This window comes from Setaria italica, chromosome II (genome assembly GCF_000263155.2).
Source record: "Setaria italica strain Yugu1 chromosome II, Setaria_italica_v2.0, whole genome shotgun sequence".
In the NCBI taxonomy this organism is placed as follows: Eukaryota; Viridiplantae; Streptophyta; class Magnoliopsida; order Poales; family Poaceae; genus Setaria; species Setaria italica.
Genome location: NC_028451.1, coordinates 43,844,089 through 43,860,938, shown reverse-complemented (window position 1 = coordinate 43,860,938; position 16,850 = coordinate 43,844,089). Strand labels below are relative to the sequence as shown.

Here is a 16,850-nt window from a genome sequence, read left to right as displayed (position 1 = left end):
CAACTTCGTCAAAGTTCAGTATGATGTTTATCAGTTGATGTGCAACACACTGCGAGGGAAAGTGCATGATGTCCAGAGTTGCTCACATGTGAAATGAAATAACTTCTTGTCACCATTACGCTTTGGCAAAAACGACATGATGGAATAGATAACAAAGAAGATAATGGCCATATGATGGCAGATTTGCTCAATTGTATGCTATATGTCCTGAACCTCACTTTAAACATGCAAGGCCAAATAATTGAGAATACAAAAGTAGTGTGGACATCATTTTTGGTATTCTATCATGGACCTTTCATCAAAAGGTTTAAAGGTGAGAGACATGATATTGAGCACTAGAAATTCCATATCCTATCTGAAAACCTCTTGATATATTAAAAGATCATATGCATATCCAAAATCTCAGTTTGTCAACAACCACCATGACAACATATGTAAGGAGCATAAAATTCTTGCATATTGTTTTATTCCTACTCTTACTTACTATTCATCATTCAGAAAAGAGTTGCTGAAGAAACCTAAAATCATGTTTCTGCCTAGTGCCTACTCAGTCTTCCACGCATTTAGTATCAAAGTGAAACCGAAACGATGTGCTTGAGCCTCCTTTTCATTCTGTGAGCATGTTCTCAAGAACTTTTCCATTGATTGGCCAGACCGAAACAAAAACACGGCACATCCACTTGATGAAGTAAACAACCAGTCATGCACATCCCAGAGCACCTCTACTGGAAGTCCGTCGACATAAATCGTCTGGTTCCCTCTGAACTTCCATGCTAGCCTCTTCACCTGCAACACTTTCTTCTTGTCAATCCTAATTTCTAAGCTTGGATCCCTCACCCCTGCCGTGTCGCACTCTATGGAGATGTGATGAAGCTGGCCAATGTCCAAGAACCGAGCTTTCGCAGAATACACCTTCTTTGCATAAATGTGCTCCTTTCTAGCTATCATGACTGCATCAGAATGTGAAGCATCCGACAAAACCCGGTGCTCCTCCTGCTTATGCAGGTCGCCAAGAACAAGGACAACTTCAAGATCATGGACCAGAGCCACATGGAAGCCTTCAAGGGGTTCTGGCCCAGCTGCAAATTTCGCAGATGACAGGTCCCAGATGATCTCCACATCGCCACCACCGTCCAACTCCATGACCTTGGAACCCTTCATCTTGGAGAACAGCCAGGGCTTCACCTCTGCCTTGCAGAGGCAGCGTTTCGAGCAGTCATGGATGGCGATGGCGAGGGCCTGCCCCATGGCCACCTTGGTCCAGGTGACGGTGACCCGGCAAGGCTTGCCGCGCAGGCGGGCCAGGTAGGCGCACCGCACCAAGTTCTGCCCACCTGAAGAAGAGGTGTGCGCAACCTGGACGGCGCCGTGACTCAGGCAAGATGCAAAATCCCTCATCGTGACGGCTGCTGCGATGGTGGCGAGATGCAACTCCCTCGGTGCGGCTTTTCAACGAGCACTACGCGGGCAACTGCCCTTTATTGGCAGGAGACCGGTTTCTGCGCTTGGATTCAGGACGCCTGATTCCTCCTCCAAAGAACTCGTGGGATTGGATCCATCAAAATCTCATCTTTGCAGAAGATATCCCACGATAACCTGTAGCGGATGCGTGTTGGGCCTGAAATCTGAGATACCAACAAATCAAGAACGCGGACCAGAAAGGCGCAGCCTGTGATCCCCAGCCCCAAACAACGTGAGATAAAAACAAACCTTTCCACGCGTAATCGAGAATCACCAGCAGGCAGTAGCACGAGCCCAAGTGCCCATACGGAGGAAGAAATCACCGGATGGAATGGATAGTGGACACCAGCAACAGAAGCACGAAAGGGGAAGAAGCCTCAACAAGCCTTGGGCACTCACGCACCAGCGGACAGAGAACAAATTCAGCGGGCGGCCGTTTTCACCAGACCCGGTGAACCCGACCAAAAAGAAACCACCTGCTCCACCACAGCGTGAGCAGTAAACTAGCACCACAGCACTAGCCTCTCCCCCTTTCCTTTTCGGCTTTTCCCCATGGTTTTAGCTTGTAGCGAACGGCGTTGGAGCGGCCGAAAGCATATGCTGGTGGAAAGAAGAGGACAAGCTGGGAGGACGAGAAGGGGAGCCCGGAGCCCGGAGAGCCAGAGCGAGGGCGACCGCCACCGGTGCGGGCGTGACGTTTGGGAATGTGGGCAGCAGAAAAGACGTGGGCGCAGGCAGCATGCTGCCGGGACGAGGCGCAGGTGCACTGTCCGAGCACTGTGAGAGGTCGCCCTCCCGGCGGACACGACAGCTCCACAAGATCCGCTTCTCGCGGCCGGATCGTGAAGCCCCGTGATTGGAGCCCGGCCCAATTATAGGTGCCAAAGTTATAGTTGTAGCCCGGTCCGCGGTGTTTTTTTTTGTTATTTTGTCCAGAGCAAAAACGGCTACGTCAGTCATATGCCTTTTCTCTTGGATCCTGGATCACCAACACATTTTTTCTTCATACAAACTCCTGTTCATATGCTTTCTTATTTGTAGATCAATAAACTCGTACATACATGATACATCTCGATCTTTTTCCTGCTAGATCTTGAGGGTGCGGTGACTGATGAATCGGCACCATGTCGCGAGCAAAAAATCCCTGAGATCAGATCAATCGAGGTTTTCTGACGAAACGCGAATCAATTTTGTTTGAATGGTCTGTCACCAATTCACACAAACTGTGTCGTCTTCGTCGCATTGCACGGCCACATCCGCACATCACCTGGCATCATCACACGAGCAGTTCGTCGAGTGGCCGTGCGTGCTGGCTGGGCTGGCCCTGAGGATCGGGTTCCTCTCGAAGAAGTTGGACGGCCGGAGCTCGAACCCGCCGCTCAGCGTCGGCATCACGGGGAAGTCCTCCTGGTACGGGATGTGGTGCAGGCCCACCGTGTACCACAGCACGATGTCCTCGTCCCTGATCCCCCTGTTCCTCCTGCTCCACGCGGCCAGGCCGTCGTCGCCGGTGCTCTGGTCGGCGTACATCCCGGGCGCCCACTTCTCCGCCTTGCTGTACGGCGTCACCCACACCTGCTTCTTGGTGTAGCTCGCCCGCCGCTGCGGGTAGTCGTCGTCGGCCAGCACGGACGCCGCCGTCGCCCCCGCCGGGATGAGCCGGTACCCGACCTCGTTCCCCATCCGGGTCTTCTTGCCCGGGTTCACGAACAGCAGGTCGGCGGGCCCGGCGTCGACTTCCACCTGCCCGTCCGCCTCGGTCTCGGCCACCTCGCGCCGCACCGTCCAGTAGCTCCGCCTCGGCGTGGCGGCGCCGCCAGTGGCCGGGTTCCCCGTGTTGCGCCTGGCGGTGATGACGTTCTTGACGAAGGAGTTGTTGGTGCCGTCGATGTCGAGGTCCAGATGGTACGTGACGTAGTGGTCGTGGTAGATGGCGAGCGTGTTCTCGGAGACCAGCGTGCCGTGCGCGTCCGCCGTGATCTCGTCGGCGTGCGTGTACGGCGTCCCCTTCACCTCTAGAAGCCCGGTGAGAGACACCTGCGCCAACTCATATCAATCACTACGAGAATCAGCACCTTTGCCGAGAGCTTGCGTTGAGTGCCCGAGGGGGATGGATTTGTATTTTGGTCTCACGTAGCTAATCTCCGAGAGTGAATATTATTTCCAGACAAAGGATTCACCGACTAACCTTTACCGACGACAGAGAAAAAAAAACAACAGGTCACCGTCAGCCACTCTACGCTAACTCTAGGCAAAAGTGTTGAATCTTGTAGTGAATGAATTTGAGGTGATCCATCGTCAGAAACAAAAAACTAGAGATGTAATGTTACCACAAATTTGATGGAGCCGCTGGTCTTGAACTCCCAGTCCAAAATGTAGTCGTAGTTGCCGAGCGACATCACCATCCTCACCACCAAGGTCACGTCGGGCCGGACCTCCGTGATCTGCACCGGGAATAATCGCGTCAAAAAAACGTGTAATCAGAGTCGACGGCTAACTGCTGCCTGATTGCTGCTCACCAATTGGCCCGGGAACCCGGCCTCGGTGTGGCGCCACGCGACGTCGCCGGCGTACCTCTCGAACACGCAGATCCTGTTCGCGCCGGCGACGGGCTTGCCGTCCTGGCCGGCGTAGTAGCCGTCCAAGTAGGCGGCGTTGGCGGGGCAGTCGGCGCCGGGCTGGAGCGGGAACGCCCAGAGGCCCAGGCCGTACTCGCCGGCGTCCAGGAACGTGCGGTAGTACCACTCCTCCACCGGATCCATGTACGGCACGAAGACCTCCGAGACGAAGCCGCGGTAGAGCACCCGCCGCCGCGTGCCGGCGTCGGCGTCGTAGACCGAGGCCAGCGAGATGACCGTGCCGGCGCGCATGTCGAAGCCCACGTGGAACTCCCAGTTGGCCCACCTGCAGTGGCAGCAGAATTGGTTAGACATTCGAGAACCTTCAGGGGTCGGCACGAAAATTGCTTGCTGTTTGGAAATTTGGATCACGGCTTCTCTCTCTCTCAATGTCAATTTTCATGCCATTTTTTTTCTAACTCTTTCAATCACCGGTGCAAGATTTCCAGGTTTTAACAAAAAAAATTGAAAAAAATATATAAAACATAACTCGAATGTACTCCTTTCCTCCCTTTCCAAATTATAGGTCGTTTTAGTTTTTCTAAGTTCATAGATGTTTGTATACATCTAGACATAGTATATATCTAGGTCCATAGCAAAAATTATGCACATAAAAAAATCAAAATGACCTACAATTTGAAATGAAGGAGTACATAGGGAGTACATCTCAAGACAAAATCTGATAACATCACTTTGCACGATCACTTTTGATTCTCTCACATATATTACTTAGTACGTACGAATTTTAAAAATTTGATTGCTATAGTCTTTGACGGGGACCTATTTACATCTCTATCTAATATTAAAGTGCGGTTGTTTCTTCCAACCGTCATGATTATTTTGAAAAAAGTCTCTTAACTTTTTTTAATCAACCTACAGTCACCGATGATTGGTGCTTGATTGCATGGATTTTGAGGAGGCGTGTAGAAAAGGCAATGCTGCCGAGTTGCTGGTTTAAGCTCAAGGAGGAAGGTGGCGGGCGCTTGGGAGCTTGCGTGTGATTGCTTTGGTCGTGGAGGTTAAGGAATAGAGAAGAAAGGATAGGCAGTGAAGGTGCTTCGGTTCGATTCGAAGAAGAGCTCCTTGGAATATTGGAGTAACGAGAAGAGGATAGAAAGTGTTGTAATTTTGCTTGCTTGTGGAGAAAGAAGAGAGATCGAGAGGACGAGAGCTGAGGAAAATTGGAGTGAATTTGGTGCCTACTGTTGCTGCTCGAGTGGGGATCAACTAAAGGAGATGAGGTGGTGATTTTAATTGGGGAAGAAAGATTATAGCAAAGAGAATCAGCTCAAATGTTATATCAAGGAGAAATAGCTCTGTTTCTGCTGAATAGCTTCGTGTAAAAGAGAAGCTGGAGAAAAGAGACGAGCAGGCCGGGGTGCGGCAGCCTGCTAGGAAGGGAAAGAAATGAGCGGCAATTCGGGGATTAAGTAATGGTAGCTATGTTTTTTATTAAGGAAATGGTAGCTATGTTAGATTTGGTAAGAGATGGAGTGCAAATAAAAAAAATAAACCATTATTAATCGAATTAGATAGCAATGGGATTAATTGGCAGAGGTGTAAAATAATATGGTTAGCAAACACGGAGTTGTTCCATGTTCAATAGAATAAAAAAATAGTAGGTCATAAATAAGTTACCACATGAGTTTTGGGACATATTTAGGGACATATTTATTTACTGGACGAGGAGTGGGTGTGCAAATTTTTTCTCACCCGTTGCAATGCACGAGCATATTTGCTATTATTCTTGAATTGTGAAAGAGGATTTCCCTATAAGAGCATCTATAGCAGGTCCCCGATAAATATTTCCCAATAACGAGTTAATAGGGATATCTCAATATTACTTTCGCTGTTATTGGGAGAGTTGCTTTTGCAGTTTTCCAATAATCTCGTCCCAATCCAATGACCCTGGGAGAGTCATAACTTCGGGAGAGTTGAGGTGAATTATTGGGTTGTTTCAATAAATTATTGGAAGAAAAAGAAATGTCAAGGGAGACTACTGGAACATTATCTTTTAATCAACTCTCCTAATATGATAGTTTTGCTGAAGATGTTCTAAGATGATAAAGGGAATTGAGGAAAATTAATTTGTTGGAGGTGCTCTTATCGCGTCGGTCGCGTCGGTAATTGGGGTACTCGCTTCGCTAATTATCGCATCGCCTTGTCACGCCGCCTGCGACCGCGCCTCGCCCACACGGTGATTTTTTTTCTTCTCCCTCGCGACGAAAATTGCCATCCGCAACGTCGGCGAAATTAGCGCTTGAAGTGATCGCGTCCTCCTCTCCTTTGGGCACCAGGTCTTGGGGCAGCCGGGATTGATCCATTATTCCCTATTCCCTCCGCCTGTACTCGCTGCCCCAGCCCTGCCGCTGCCTCCGCCCACACCTGCCTCCAGGCTCCAGGAACCATCGCCGTCAAGCAGGGCCAGTTCGCTGCCGCATCAGGTACGTGCTTCACCACGACGAGAACATGGGGAATCCGTTTAGGGCTATGGGAGGAGATAGTCTCCGGGGAAGGGTCGGCCATGGGGGCCCCTATGGCTGTGCGGCAGCAGTTCCTTTGCAGGTCTTGTGGATTTTAATCTTGTGCGGCAGCAGATCCTTTGCAGATCAGGAGTGAATATTTCATTCGTTGGTAGATAGGTTGTGCAGCATCCGGTCCAATCAATCTGTGATATGGGATTTTAAGTGCATCAATATCTTACCAGTAGCAGTACCAATTACCGTGTGTTTCAGATGTTAATATGTTTGCTTTCCCCTGCTGGTAACGGCCTGCTCGCTTCAGCTTATTCAGCTAGCTTATCAGACATCAAACAGTGTTTTCCTCTCACAACAAATCAACCGTTTCAGCTTTTCAGCCGGCTTAGATGCAATGCGTACTAATATGTGTTAATTAGATGGACCATGTAGGATTGGTGCAGGGAGGCTTGCAGTACAAAAGATATACATGCTTCTTTGATAGCTTCACGTGAATGTAATTCCGAGTTGGTTGAATCTATGCGTATTAGCGAGTTGTATTAAGCCTTGCAGGCACTGCGTCCTGACATGTGTAAGGTTTTGTGACATTGTTAACGCAATAGATTTATAATCAGCAGCTCTAGACAGAAATTTTTGATATCATGCTGCATGCTGCCATCAAGATGGCATCTTAGTGATCACATAATTGGTTGATAGCTCCATTTGCTTAATGAAAAGGAACTTCAGAATGTACCGCGGTTTTTTTTTTGGGTAAAAAATGGCTGGATGCTACACTTAAAATAAAAGAGAGACCAAACCAGAAAGATACATTTTCCGCTTTGGAGTCAGTAAAATATTCTCTCATTTTTTTCCCCATAAACTGAAAGCTCAGTGTTTATATTTCTTTATTAGTTTCTGTTCATAGATATGCAAGCTTGCTCCGTGTGCTCAGTGTTTATATTTCATATTGTTGCCGATCCAATTGTTAGGTGTGTGACTGGACAACAAGAAGCTTGTTTTTCTTGGGAGAACAACAGATTTAAATATTTTGTTGTCCGTAGAGTTGAAAAATAGAGATAAGAACATTGACGGAGACTCTCAAGCCCACCAAAAATAATTGTTGCAAGTCTTTTTCTTTCTAGATATATCACAATTGAATATTGTAGTGGTCCTTGTCGTCATCGTGGACAGCGTGCTATCCAAACACTGCAGAGTGCAGAGCGCGGGTGAATTCAGACACCTGGACTGTGCAGTAGAAAAGGCTCTACTTGGACAAGCTGCTATCCACGTGAAGCATCTATTAACACACGTACTCCCTCCGTCCCGATTTAATTGTCGCTCAGGAACCGGGATTGTGAGGGGAACACAGTTCCCGAGCGACAGGTAATAGGGGACAGAGGGAGTATGCAGGCAGTGTTTGAACTTTGAAGCACACACACTGATGGATTTTGAATCGTAGAATATCAGACCAAATCACGTGCTATGCTAGAAAAATCCAGATTGCGAGTTGATGGAGATTTTGAAATCTTATACGAGCAAGTTGCAAAGCTGATTTAAACTTGTGGTCATTTGCAGTCTTTGTCGTCGATCTACTCTCGAAGCCTCAAATGCTCATAGCAAGCACACATCGCAGGCCTATCAGTGTTAGCTGAACCTGTTAGCTTCTTCATAAATGATGACGCTGAACAAGCAATCATGGTCGTGGGACAGACGTGCATCTACTGGGGACTGATCGCGATCGTGGGACTCTCAGCAATTTTTTTTAAAAAAACAATTGCTTCAAAAGGCAATGGAGCAACGTTTGCAACGTTTTCTCCTTTTGCAAGCCGATCGCGTACCTGACGATGTTGCCGTCAATGTGGAAGCCCCTGCCCTCCGGCTGCACGACGACACCGGGCGCCGGCTGCGGCCCGGCGAGCGGCGGGCCGGTCTTCCCCGCGCGGTAGTCGGTGCCCTCGGCCTTGGGCACCGGGTACGCCACCCGGTCCCTGTAGGCGACGATGGCCATCCGGTCGAGGTCCACCGTCATGGTGACGCCCTCGATCGGCCGCGCGTAGAAGTTGGCCGTGGCGCCGGCCAGGAAGCAGAGCATCTTCGCGACCCTCTCCGGCGGCCCGGTGTCGCCGAACCAGCCGACGGGGAACACCGCGCAGAGCACGTCGCCCATGTCCAGGCCGCGGCGGCGCACGGAGTCGACGAACGGCGGGTACGCCGGCGGCAGCGCCACCGCCGCGAACTGCTCCTCGAGCGTGAGGATCGGGAAGCCCGCCCCGCGGTGGACGGCGTGGGAGAGCACGGTGGCGGCGGAGGAGGCGTTGGTGGTGACTTCCACGCGGAGCTCGTGGGACTGGCCCCCCGCGCGGGCGATCACGAGCGCGCGCCGCGGGAGGAGGCGGAGGAGCTGGCGGCGCCGCGGGGTGCTGCCGCCGTAGGCGTAGGCGAGGACGTCGGGCTTGTCGGGCTCGTCGAGGCCGACGTAGTGGAAGGTGATTGGGCGGGCGGGGACGAGCGGGGAGGCGAGCACCGCGGCACGCACGGCCGTGATCTCCGCGGGTGAGAGCGGGTCGAGCGGGTGGGGACGGGAGGAGGCCGCGGCGGTGACAGAGAGCACGGCGAGGAGGACGAGAGGGAGCATAGCTGGGACTGGGAGCGCCGTTCGGGCCATCAGCTGACACTGCAGTGGCCGTGGCTGGGGGTGGGATGACGAATGAAGAGGGGACAGAGGAGACGGGGACCATGGATTAATCGAGTCGCGCCAGCGCCAATCATTGCTTATCGCTCTGTCTGCAAGCTCCAGGACAGAAGTTTGCAGACTCCTATGTGTATAAAAAGTGATTTGGGGCCCAAGGCCCGTGACGAATTACAAACGGCTCAGCCGCCGTGTACGAGCAGGACACGCCCAACACAATCTGTTCTTCAGGCAATCGTACCGCGTCAAATCTCTTCGAGTTTCCCTTTGATAAACTCCTAAACCTCCTTCCCATTGTTGTACGAGATGTCTGCACCGACGTGGCGGATTCCACCCAGTTCTCCCAAGCTTCCATCCATCGTGCGGCGACGATTCTCCGGCGTCACGGTCGGAGCCGCAAGCGTCACAAGGCAAAGACTCCACCAAATCATGGCGACAAGTGATTGTGATCCGCCGCAGCCGCGCGAGTGGAGGGACTGGGCGAGCCTGGGCTCCGGCCCGGCGGCGGTGATCGCGGAGCGCGCCCTCTCTAACGACTACGTCGACTTCCTCCGCTTCCGCGCCGCGTGCAGGGCGTGGCGCGAGTGCTCCGCCGGCGTCGCCCCGCTCCCGCACGGCGCCCTGGACCGCCGGTTCCTCCCCCGGCGGTGGATCATGCTCCCGCGCCGCATTACCTCCTCCGACAGCCAGCGGTGGTTCCTCGACGTCGCCAGCGGCGGCTGCATCCGCCTGAGCCTCCCTGATCTCCGCCACTGCTACGTCTTGGGCCGCACCGCGGAGGGCCTTCTCGTCCTGTGCCGGAAGGACACCTACGCCGTGCAGCTCCTCAACCCGCTGACGGGGCAGGTCGCCGACCTCCCAGACGCATCCACGCTGCTAGGCCTGAGAGATTGGAGTCTGTACATGGCGCTAAGGAATAATTTTAAGCTGCACGGAGCGGGCCTCGTCGATGGCTCCACGGTGATGCTGCATTTCGGCTACAGCTCCCTGGCCATCGCCAAGCCCGGCGACGACCGCTGGACGCGCCTAGAGTTCGACGACAGGGTCTTCGCGGCGTTGCCGTTCGCCGGCCGCATCTACTGCGTCACCACGAGGAGCATCTCGGTGGTGGAGACAGTGGCGGGCCTGCCGCCGGAGCTAGTGGTGGCCGTGGACGACGAGTTGGACCCCGGCGTTTGTGTGCTAGACCGGACGTGCCTGCTGAACGATGACGGAGAGCTTGTTCTCGCCTACCGCGCCTGGTCGAGCGATGAACCCAATGCTCAGGGGCCGAAGTACAGGATGTACCGGGTGAAATTGGGTGCGAGGAAGCTGGTGCCCTTGGCGAGGCTCGATGGGAAAGCCTTCTTCAGCGGCAACAGCCGTTCGCTCTTGGTGTCATCCGGGGTGTCCCAGTCCGTCGCCGCTGACACCATGTACGTGTGCTACAAGGGCAACGAGAGGACCGGCCAGGCAAAAGCTCTTGCCATTGGTCTTCACGGTGGATGTTGCATCGAGCTCGAGCACAGCTTTGACAAGGAGGATGCTGCTGGCTACTTATCAACCTACGTCTGTACTTCGCAAGACTAAGTACAATAGGTCTGTACTTATCAACCTACGTCGTCTGTACTTCGTCGTCACCGGCGAGCTCATTCGCGTGGTGCTCCAAGGTCTCCTCACCTGCGACCTCCTGGGGCACACCGCCGAGGGCCTCCTCGTCCTGTGCCGACGAGACGACACCCACGCCGTCCAACTCCTCAACCTGCTGACGGGGCAGATCGCCATCGTCCCGAACGCATCGTCGCTACTGGACGCCACGGGACAAAGGTTGCAAGAAAAGCTAAGGAACTTCGTGCTGCGTGGCGCGGACCTCGCCGGCGACTCCATGGTCGCGCTTCACTTTCGGAGCTCTTCCCTGTCCGTAGCCAGACCCGGCGACATGTTCTGGACGCGTCTCAGGTTCCACAACAGGATCAAATCGGCACTGCCGTTCGACGGCCGCATCTGCCTTGCCAACTCGAAGAACGTCTCAACGGTTGAAGCTACGGCGAGCCAACAGCCGCCAGGACACGCAGTGGCCGCCGTGCACAGAGGCGCAGAAGTTTACTTGCGAAACCACATGTTCCTGGCGGATAACGACGGGGAGTTGATTCTTGGTTATCATGTTCGCCCCTCCGATGAACCCTGCAATCACAGGAGGTGCAGCGTGTACAGGGTGAAACTTGACTCGGGAGACATGGCGAGTTTGGCTACGCTCAAGCCTCAATGCAAGGGGAGAGCCTTGTTCACTGGCACGACTCGTTCGGTCTTGGTATCAACCGAGGTGTCGTCGTCCATCGATGCTGACACCGTGTATGTGTGCTGCTGCAAGGCGGTGACCGAAGAGCCAAAAGTTATTTCATGTGACATTAGGTGTACAAGTGCTGCCGCAGAAGTCAAGTTTGATATGGAGGATACACTATACAGCTTTTTACTTAGCACGCTACGTTTGTTCTTAAAACTAGAGCAACGTTTTGTATTCATGCTTCCTTTTTCTTTTATTGTGATCCATTCAAGTCAAGCTTATCGGAAAGCCATGTTTTTTTTTCATGTTTTTTCATTAGTATTTGTGGAGCCTCCAAATTGATCATTACAAGACATACGAATTCTCACAAAACAGAACAGCCAAGCGAACAATCCAATACAATCTAATCATCATTACAACACGTGAAAGGGAAAGGAGGATGCTTGTCGTCGCGCGCTGGAATCGCTCGTAGCGCTCGCGCGCAGAATCAACTTTGCGTTTTTTTCATGCTCGTCGGGTCCGGTGGCCGTCTAGCGTTCTCACAGTGGCGCGCTGCCCATGGCCTTCGTTTACACCTACCAGCACACCCTGAAACCCAAATCTCTGAATCCTGAAACTCAACCCTAAAACTAGCTCGCCGAATTAGTTGGCCAGAGAAGCAGTTGAGTAGATATGGAATAATGGAGGCACACAAATTCGAATGTCTCGAAGAATTGAAAAACACTTGCATATTATTCCCATTAGTATATCTATATATGACAGTAGAAGTTTAAGATCGATTTTCCATCCCTGGTGGTGGTGATACATGGTTCCTCTATGCCAATCTTCCCGAATCGGGGTTCGAGTTTTAGACGACGGAAGGGGTTCGAGTTTTAGATGGACTGAAATTATATATTGGAGGTTTCTTTTGTAATACTAAATTGGAGGGTTTAGGGTTTAAGACGGACACAATACAACCAGCATTGATCACCGGCGGACGACATGGGTTGCCGGTGCGCGAAACGCAGGGGCACCGGGACGACGAACCCACCGGTTCCAGGCAGCGCGCGCGTGCAGGGGTGATTGGGCGAACCTGACCGCTGGGTCGGCGGGGCAGATCGCCAATCTCCTTCTCTCCCCACTGCCGAAAAACTCACAGCATTCGTCCCGAGGTTCAGTACCGGTTGTATTTTGATCTGGTACTAATGTGAGCATTAGTATCGGATCTAACGGTAGTCCTCGAGGAGGCCCCCATGACCCTCATTAGTACCGGGTGGAGGCTTCATCTGGTACTAAAGGTCACCCATCAGTACTGGTTGAAACCTCCAACCGGTACTAATGTGCCTGAGGGTTTTTAGTACCGGGTGGAGCCTTCACCCGGTACTAAATCGCAACCTCCCATCACGCATCAGCCCCCTTCTCTCTCTCACTCCACGCTCACCCCCTCCCCACACTTATCCGCTCATCCCCATCATCCTCTCACCCGCGCCTCTCTCTCTTCTTCTTCCCGCCGAATCCCCTCTCTCTCCCCAGTTAAATCCCCTCCCTCTCTCCCCCACACAGATCCCATCGCCGCCCCTCTCCTCCCCCCGCCGCTCGCCCCTCACCTCTTACACGTGGTGAGGAGCGGCGGCGGAGGCAAGAAGGGAGGGCGCGGCGAGGCGGTGGAGCATCGGCAGGGTGTGGCGGAGCAAGGAGAGGCGGAGCTCCGACGGGAGGGCGCGGCGGTGGAGCGTCGGCAGGGATGGCGGAGTAAGAAGCACGTGGATCTTGGAGTAGTGGCCACCTCTCCCTTAGATCCGGTGGTGACGGCAACCGGCGGGATGAGGAGCGGCGGCGGTGGTGGTTGAGCAGCGTAAGTATGCCGCCTCCCTCCCTCCCTCCCTCTCTGGTGCGGGGCTCAAGTGCTATGCGGCCGGGACTCCGACGCTCGGGCGGACAGCGGCAGGGTGCGGCCGGAGCTCCGGTCGGTGGATTTCTTTTTATTTTTTTAATACCCCTTTAGTATCAAAATAGCAATACCGATTGCACAACCGGTACTACAAGGAGGTTTGAACCCAGTATTGAAGGCTCATTCACCAGCAGTGCCCACATCATCACCGACTACCTCCGCTTCCACGCAGTGTGCACCGCGTGGCGCGCGTGCACCGATGACCCGCTCGCGCACGACGTCCTCGATCGCCACGGGTGGCGGTTCCACCCTCGGTAGTGGATCATGCTCCCGCACCCCTTCCACTTCGGTAGCCAGCGACCCTTCGTGGACGTCTCCATCGGCGAGTCCATCCACGTGCGCATCCTGGATCTCTACGGCCGCCACCACCTCTTCAGGTCCACCGCCAAGGACCTCATCGTCATGTGCCGGCAGGATACCCTCGCCTTCCAGCTCCTCAACCCGCTGATGGGGCAGCGCACGGCCGACCTCCCGCGTGTGACCATGCTGCTGCTCAACTTCAAGGACTCCGTGCCCCATAGCAGGTTAAGGCCCCATTTGTTTTCATCGGATTGGCTGAGAATGAGGCCCGTTCCGGGTGGTTTGAAGTGGTCCGGTTCAAAACCAGACTGGCATTAAAAGAGCTGTTCGTTTTGGTTCGGCTTGGAAAGGAAACCGGCCCGGATTGGACTCCTCCCACACTTCACGGCCCGGATTGGAACCCTACCTCCTCACCCCCGGAACGAATCTAGCGGTGACGCGAGGCGAGACGCGGGGACGCGAGGCTCTGCCGGCGGCGCGCGAGGCAACGAGGCGGCAGCACGAGGTGATGGTGTGGCGACGCAGCACATCCCTAACGGCGACCCGTCCAGACTCCACCCTCTTCGTCGCCTTCTCACCGGTAAGCGCCTCCCTCTCTTCCTTCCCCTCTCCCATCCGGCCGGCGAGGTTCTTGTTTGCTGTAGCTGGCTGGCGAGGCCCCGCTAGGATGGCTGGTTCTTCGTACTAGATCTGTACAGAACTCAAGTAGTCAGCAATCAGTGCTGTTGCAAACCAAACCACTAGCAGCAACCTGAAAGTTCTTCAGTTCTAATCCATATGGGAAGTCTCAACTTGTGAATGCTGAAGAAGTCTAACTTCAGTTAACTTTTGGCCCAATGTTTGTTGATGCCCAGGATGGTAGCCAAGCAACATTCGTTGTTGCGATTTGGCATCCTTCTGATTGTCGTTTATCCCTAGATTGGAGCCTGGAGCCTCTTTGTTCCATGTTCTTGTGTGGAGGGAGGTGTGTTTCTTGCTTAGATCTAAATTCAGTTAACTTATGGAGGATTGCAGCTGATTAGTTTGTGTTCATTCCTTTGTGTGGTATTTAGGTGCTTTATGAGCAACCTTTTTCTTATGCTTGTCAATAGATTGCACTGGTTCTAAAAGAGCAAGCGGGTAGTTTGTTAGAATTATCTTGAGATTGCACCAGCTTGTGTCATTGGAAGTGCATTGTTGGGATGGCTGGGCCTTTTAGTGATGTAGTGATTGATCATTCTAGCGAGACATGTCGGTGATGCCTAAATCATACTTTCATAATATATTATGCAGTAGCTTGCTGGATTGTTTTTTCATGTCTTTTTTATGGCTCATGATTTTATAATTTGTTGCTGGTATGATTCATGCCCATACTTGACAACCATTCTTGAAGTCCATATTAGTGTTGATATCATACTTTTCATGTCTTTTTTATGGCTCATGATTTTATAATTTGTTGCTGGTATGATTCATGCCCATACTTGACAACCATTCTTGAAGTCCATATTAGTGTTGATATCATACTATCAGTCAATTCTTTTGGTTGTTTATCTTGTGTCTCACGTATGGGTGGGGGTGGTCACTGATTTTAGGTACTCAACCTGTACTGTACTGTATGGCTTGTTATGATCGCCACATAATATTTCTCCATGCAAGTATATTATTTTACCACGATATCATAGCTTCTATGTGATGTGATGACTTCTGTGTGATGTGCTGACTTGTAGATCCCACTAGCACCATTAAGAGTTGGGAAGGTGAACCTCCCCCTTCTTGGGATTCGGTACCAACTCCACTAGGTACATAATTCTGTCTATATTTAAGTCTTTCATTTTTTTCTATTTAACCTCTTTAGCCTTTCATTTTTTTCTATTGTGGTTAAAGGATCACCAACAATATGGGAGAACCTAATTGTGGTAAGTTAATTTCTTGAAGTAATTCTATGGATAACCTCATAGTGATAACTTTGTATTTGATCAATGTTTTCTTCAAATGTGCAGACTTTCCCCAAAATCAAGAAGTTTCAAAACAACAAGGCAAGCTTTTCGCTCTATGATGCTTTGGGAGAACTATATGATGGTAAGTTCTGCTGTTAAAAATCAACTTTGTGACCTGTTTATTGTTTAAAATACTCTATTGTGTAGGTCATCTGGCTGAAGGGACTTATAATTTCACTTCTATTGAGTCACAACGTGAAGAAGAGACCCTTCGCGAAATTGATGATGTAGAAGATGGCGCACAAGCTGAGGAAGAAGCCCTACAGGAAATTCATGAGGCACGTGATGAAGATGATGAAGAAAAGGATCCAAGAGATGAAGAAGAGAAGGCAAGAAGTGGACAGCGAAGAATGGCTGCATCAAGAAAGAAACCAGAAAAGAAAGGACAAAGGCCTAGAAGAGTGCAAAAATTGAAGCAATGATGGAGAGGTTCCTTGAAATAAGAACTAAGCAAGCAGAAGATGAAGCTAAACAGCTAGCAAGAGAAAATGAGGCAAGAGAAAAGGAGTCAAGAAAAAAGGAGGCAAGAGATAAGGAGGCTGCTAAAGGTGATGAATTCTCTATCAAAAGGTGCATATCGGTCATTAACACAATGGAAGTGACCAAACAGGAAAAGACCAAAGCTTATGCAATCTTCACCAAGAGCAAAGAAAATAGAGAAACTTTCATTTGTGCCAGTGAACAAGATCAAGAATCTGCTTTGATTTGGATCAGGAATGAGATGGCCTAGCACGTATCGACTCCCTTTGCTTGACAGCTACCCGGTACACCAATTAGACAATTGGAATGATATTAACTCCTATTTATTTATTATCTATGTTACACCAGATGTTCTATGGATACAAGCTATTTCATGTTCCAAATGAACATTTTGTGGATTCTGGACCATGGGAACTATTTCGTTTAATCTGTATCTTTTTACCAGTAATAGGAATTATGTATCTTTTTAGATTTAGTTCTCTCGCTGTCCGTTGACAGGGTATAGGCTCTATTATCCTAAATAGGATTTTTTAAACTAGTCTGCTCTATATTTCATCTTGGAAAAAAATTCCATAGTGAAAAAACATAAAATTCAACAAAGTAAAAAAGTCTAATTAGATCTATCTCGAATTTTTGAGAACCCTTTGAAAAGACGTTCAAGGGGTTCTCAAATCAAA

The 16,850-nt window shown here is 51.2% G+C and overlaps 2 protein-coding genes across 2 annotated transcripts; both read right to left on the bottom strand.

Annotated features, from left to right (window-relative positions):
- Positions 1–328: 328 nt before the first annotated feature.
- Positions 329–2,156, bottom strand: LOC101782767. The gene is made up of 2 exons (XM_004958039.3): positions 1,711–2,156; positions 329–1,625 (listed from the first exon to the last, which is right to left on the bottom strand). Exon 2 carries the CDS (start codon positions 1,396–1,398, stop codon positions 544–546), a length of 855 nt encoding a protein of 284 aa, XP_004958096.1. The 5' UTR covers positions 1,399–1,625; positions 1,711–2,156; the 3' UTR covers positions 329–543.
- Positions 2,157–2,441: 285 nt separating this feature from the next.
- On the bottom strand, positions 2,442–9,302 carry LOC101782360 (primary amine oxidase 1). The gene is made up of 4 exons (XM_004958038.4): positions 8,374–9,302; positions 3,981–4,365; positions 3,792–3,905; positions 2,442–3,498 (listed from the first exon to the last, which is right to left on the bottom strand). Exons 1-4 carry the CDS (start codon positions 9,198–9,200, stop codon positions 2,725–2,727), a joined length of 2,100 nt encoding a protein of 699 aa, XP_004958095.1. The 5' UTR covers positions 9,201–9,302; the 3' UTR covers positions 2,442–2,724.
- Between the last annotated feature and the right edge of the window lie 7,548 nt (positions 9,303–16,850).

Bases quoted from the DNA above. Each gene is read 5' to 3' on its own strand.
- LOC101782767 (XM_004958039.3), bottom strand. From the start codon at position 1,398: ATGAGGGATTTTGCATCTTGCCTGAGTCACGGCGCCGTCCAGGTTGCG.
- LOC101782360 (XM_004958038.4), bottom strand. From the start codon at position 9,200: ATGGCCCGAACGGCGCTCCCAGTCCCAGCTATGCTCCCTCTCGTCCTC. The intron at 4,366-8,373 runs GTACGCGATCGG...CTGCCACTGCAG, and splicing joins ATTGACGGCAACATCGTCAG to GTGGGCCAACTGGGAGTTCC. The intron at 3,499-3,791 runs GTAACATTACAT...GAGTTGGCGCAG, and splicing joins GCGGCTCCATCAAATTTGTG to GTGTCTCTCACCGGGCTTCT.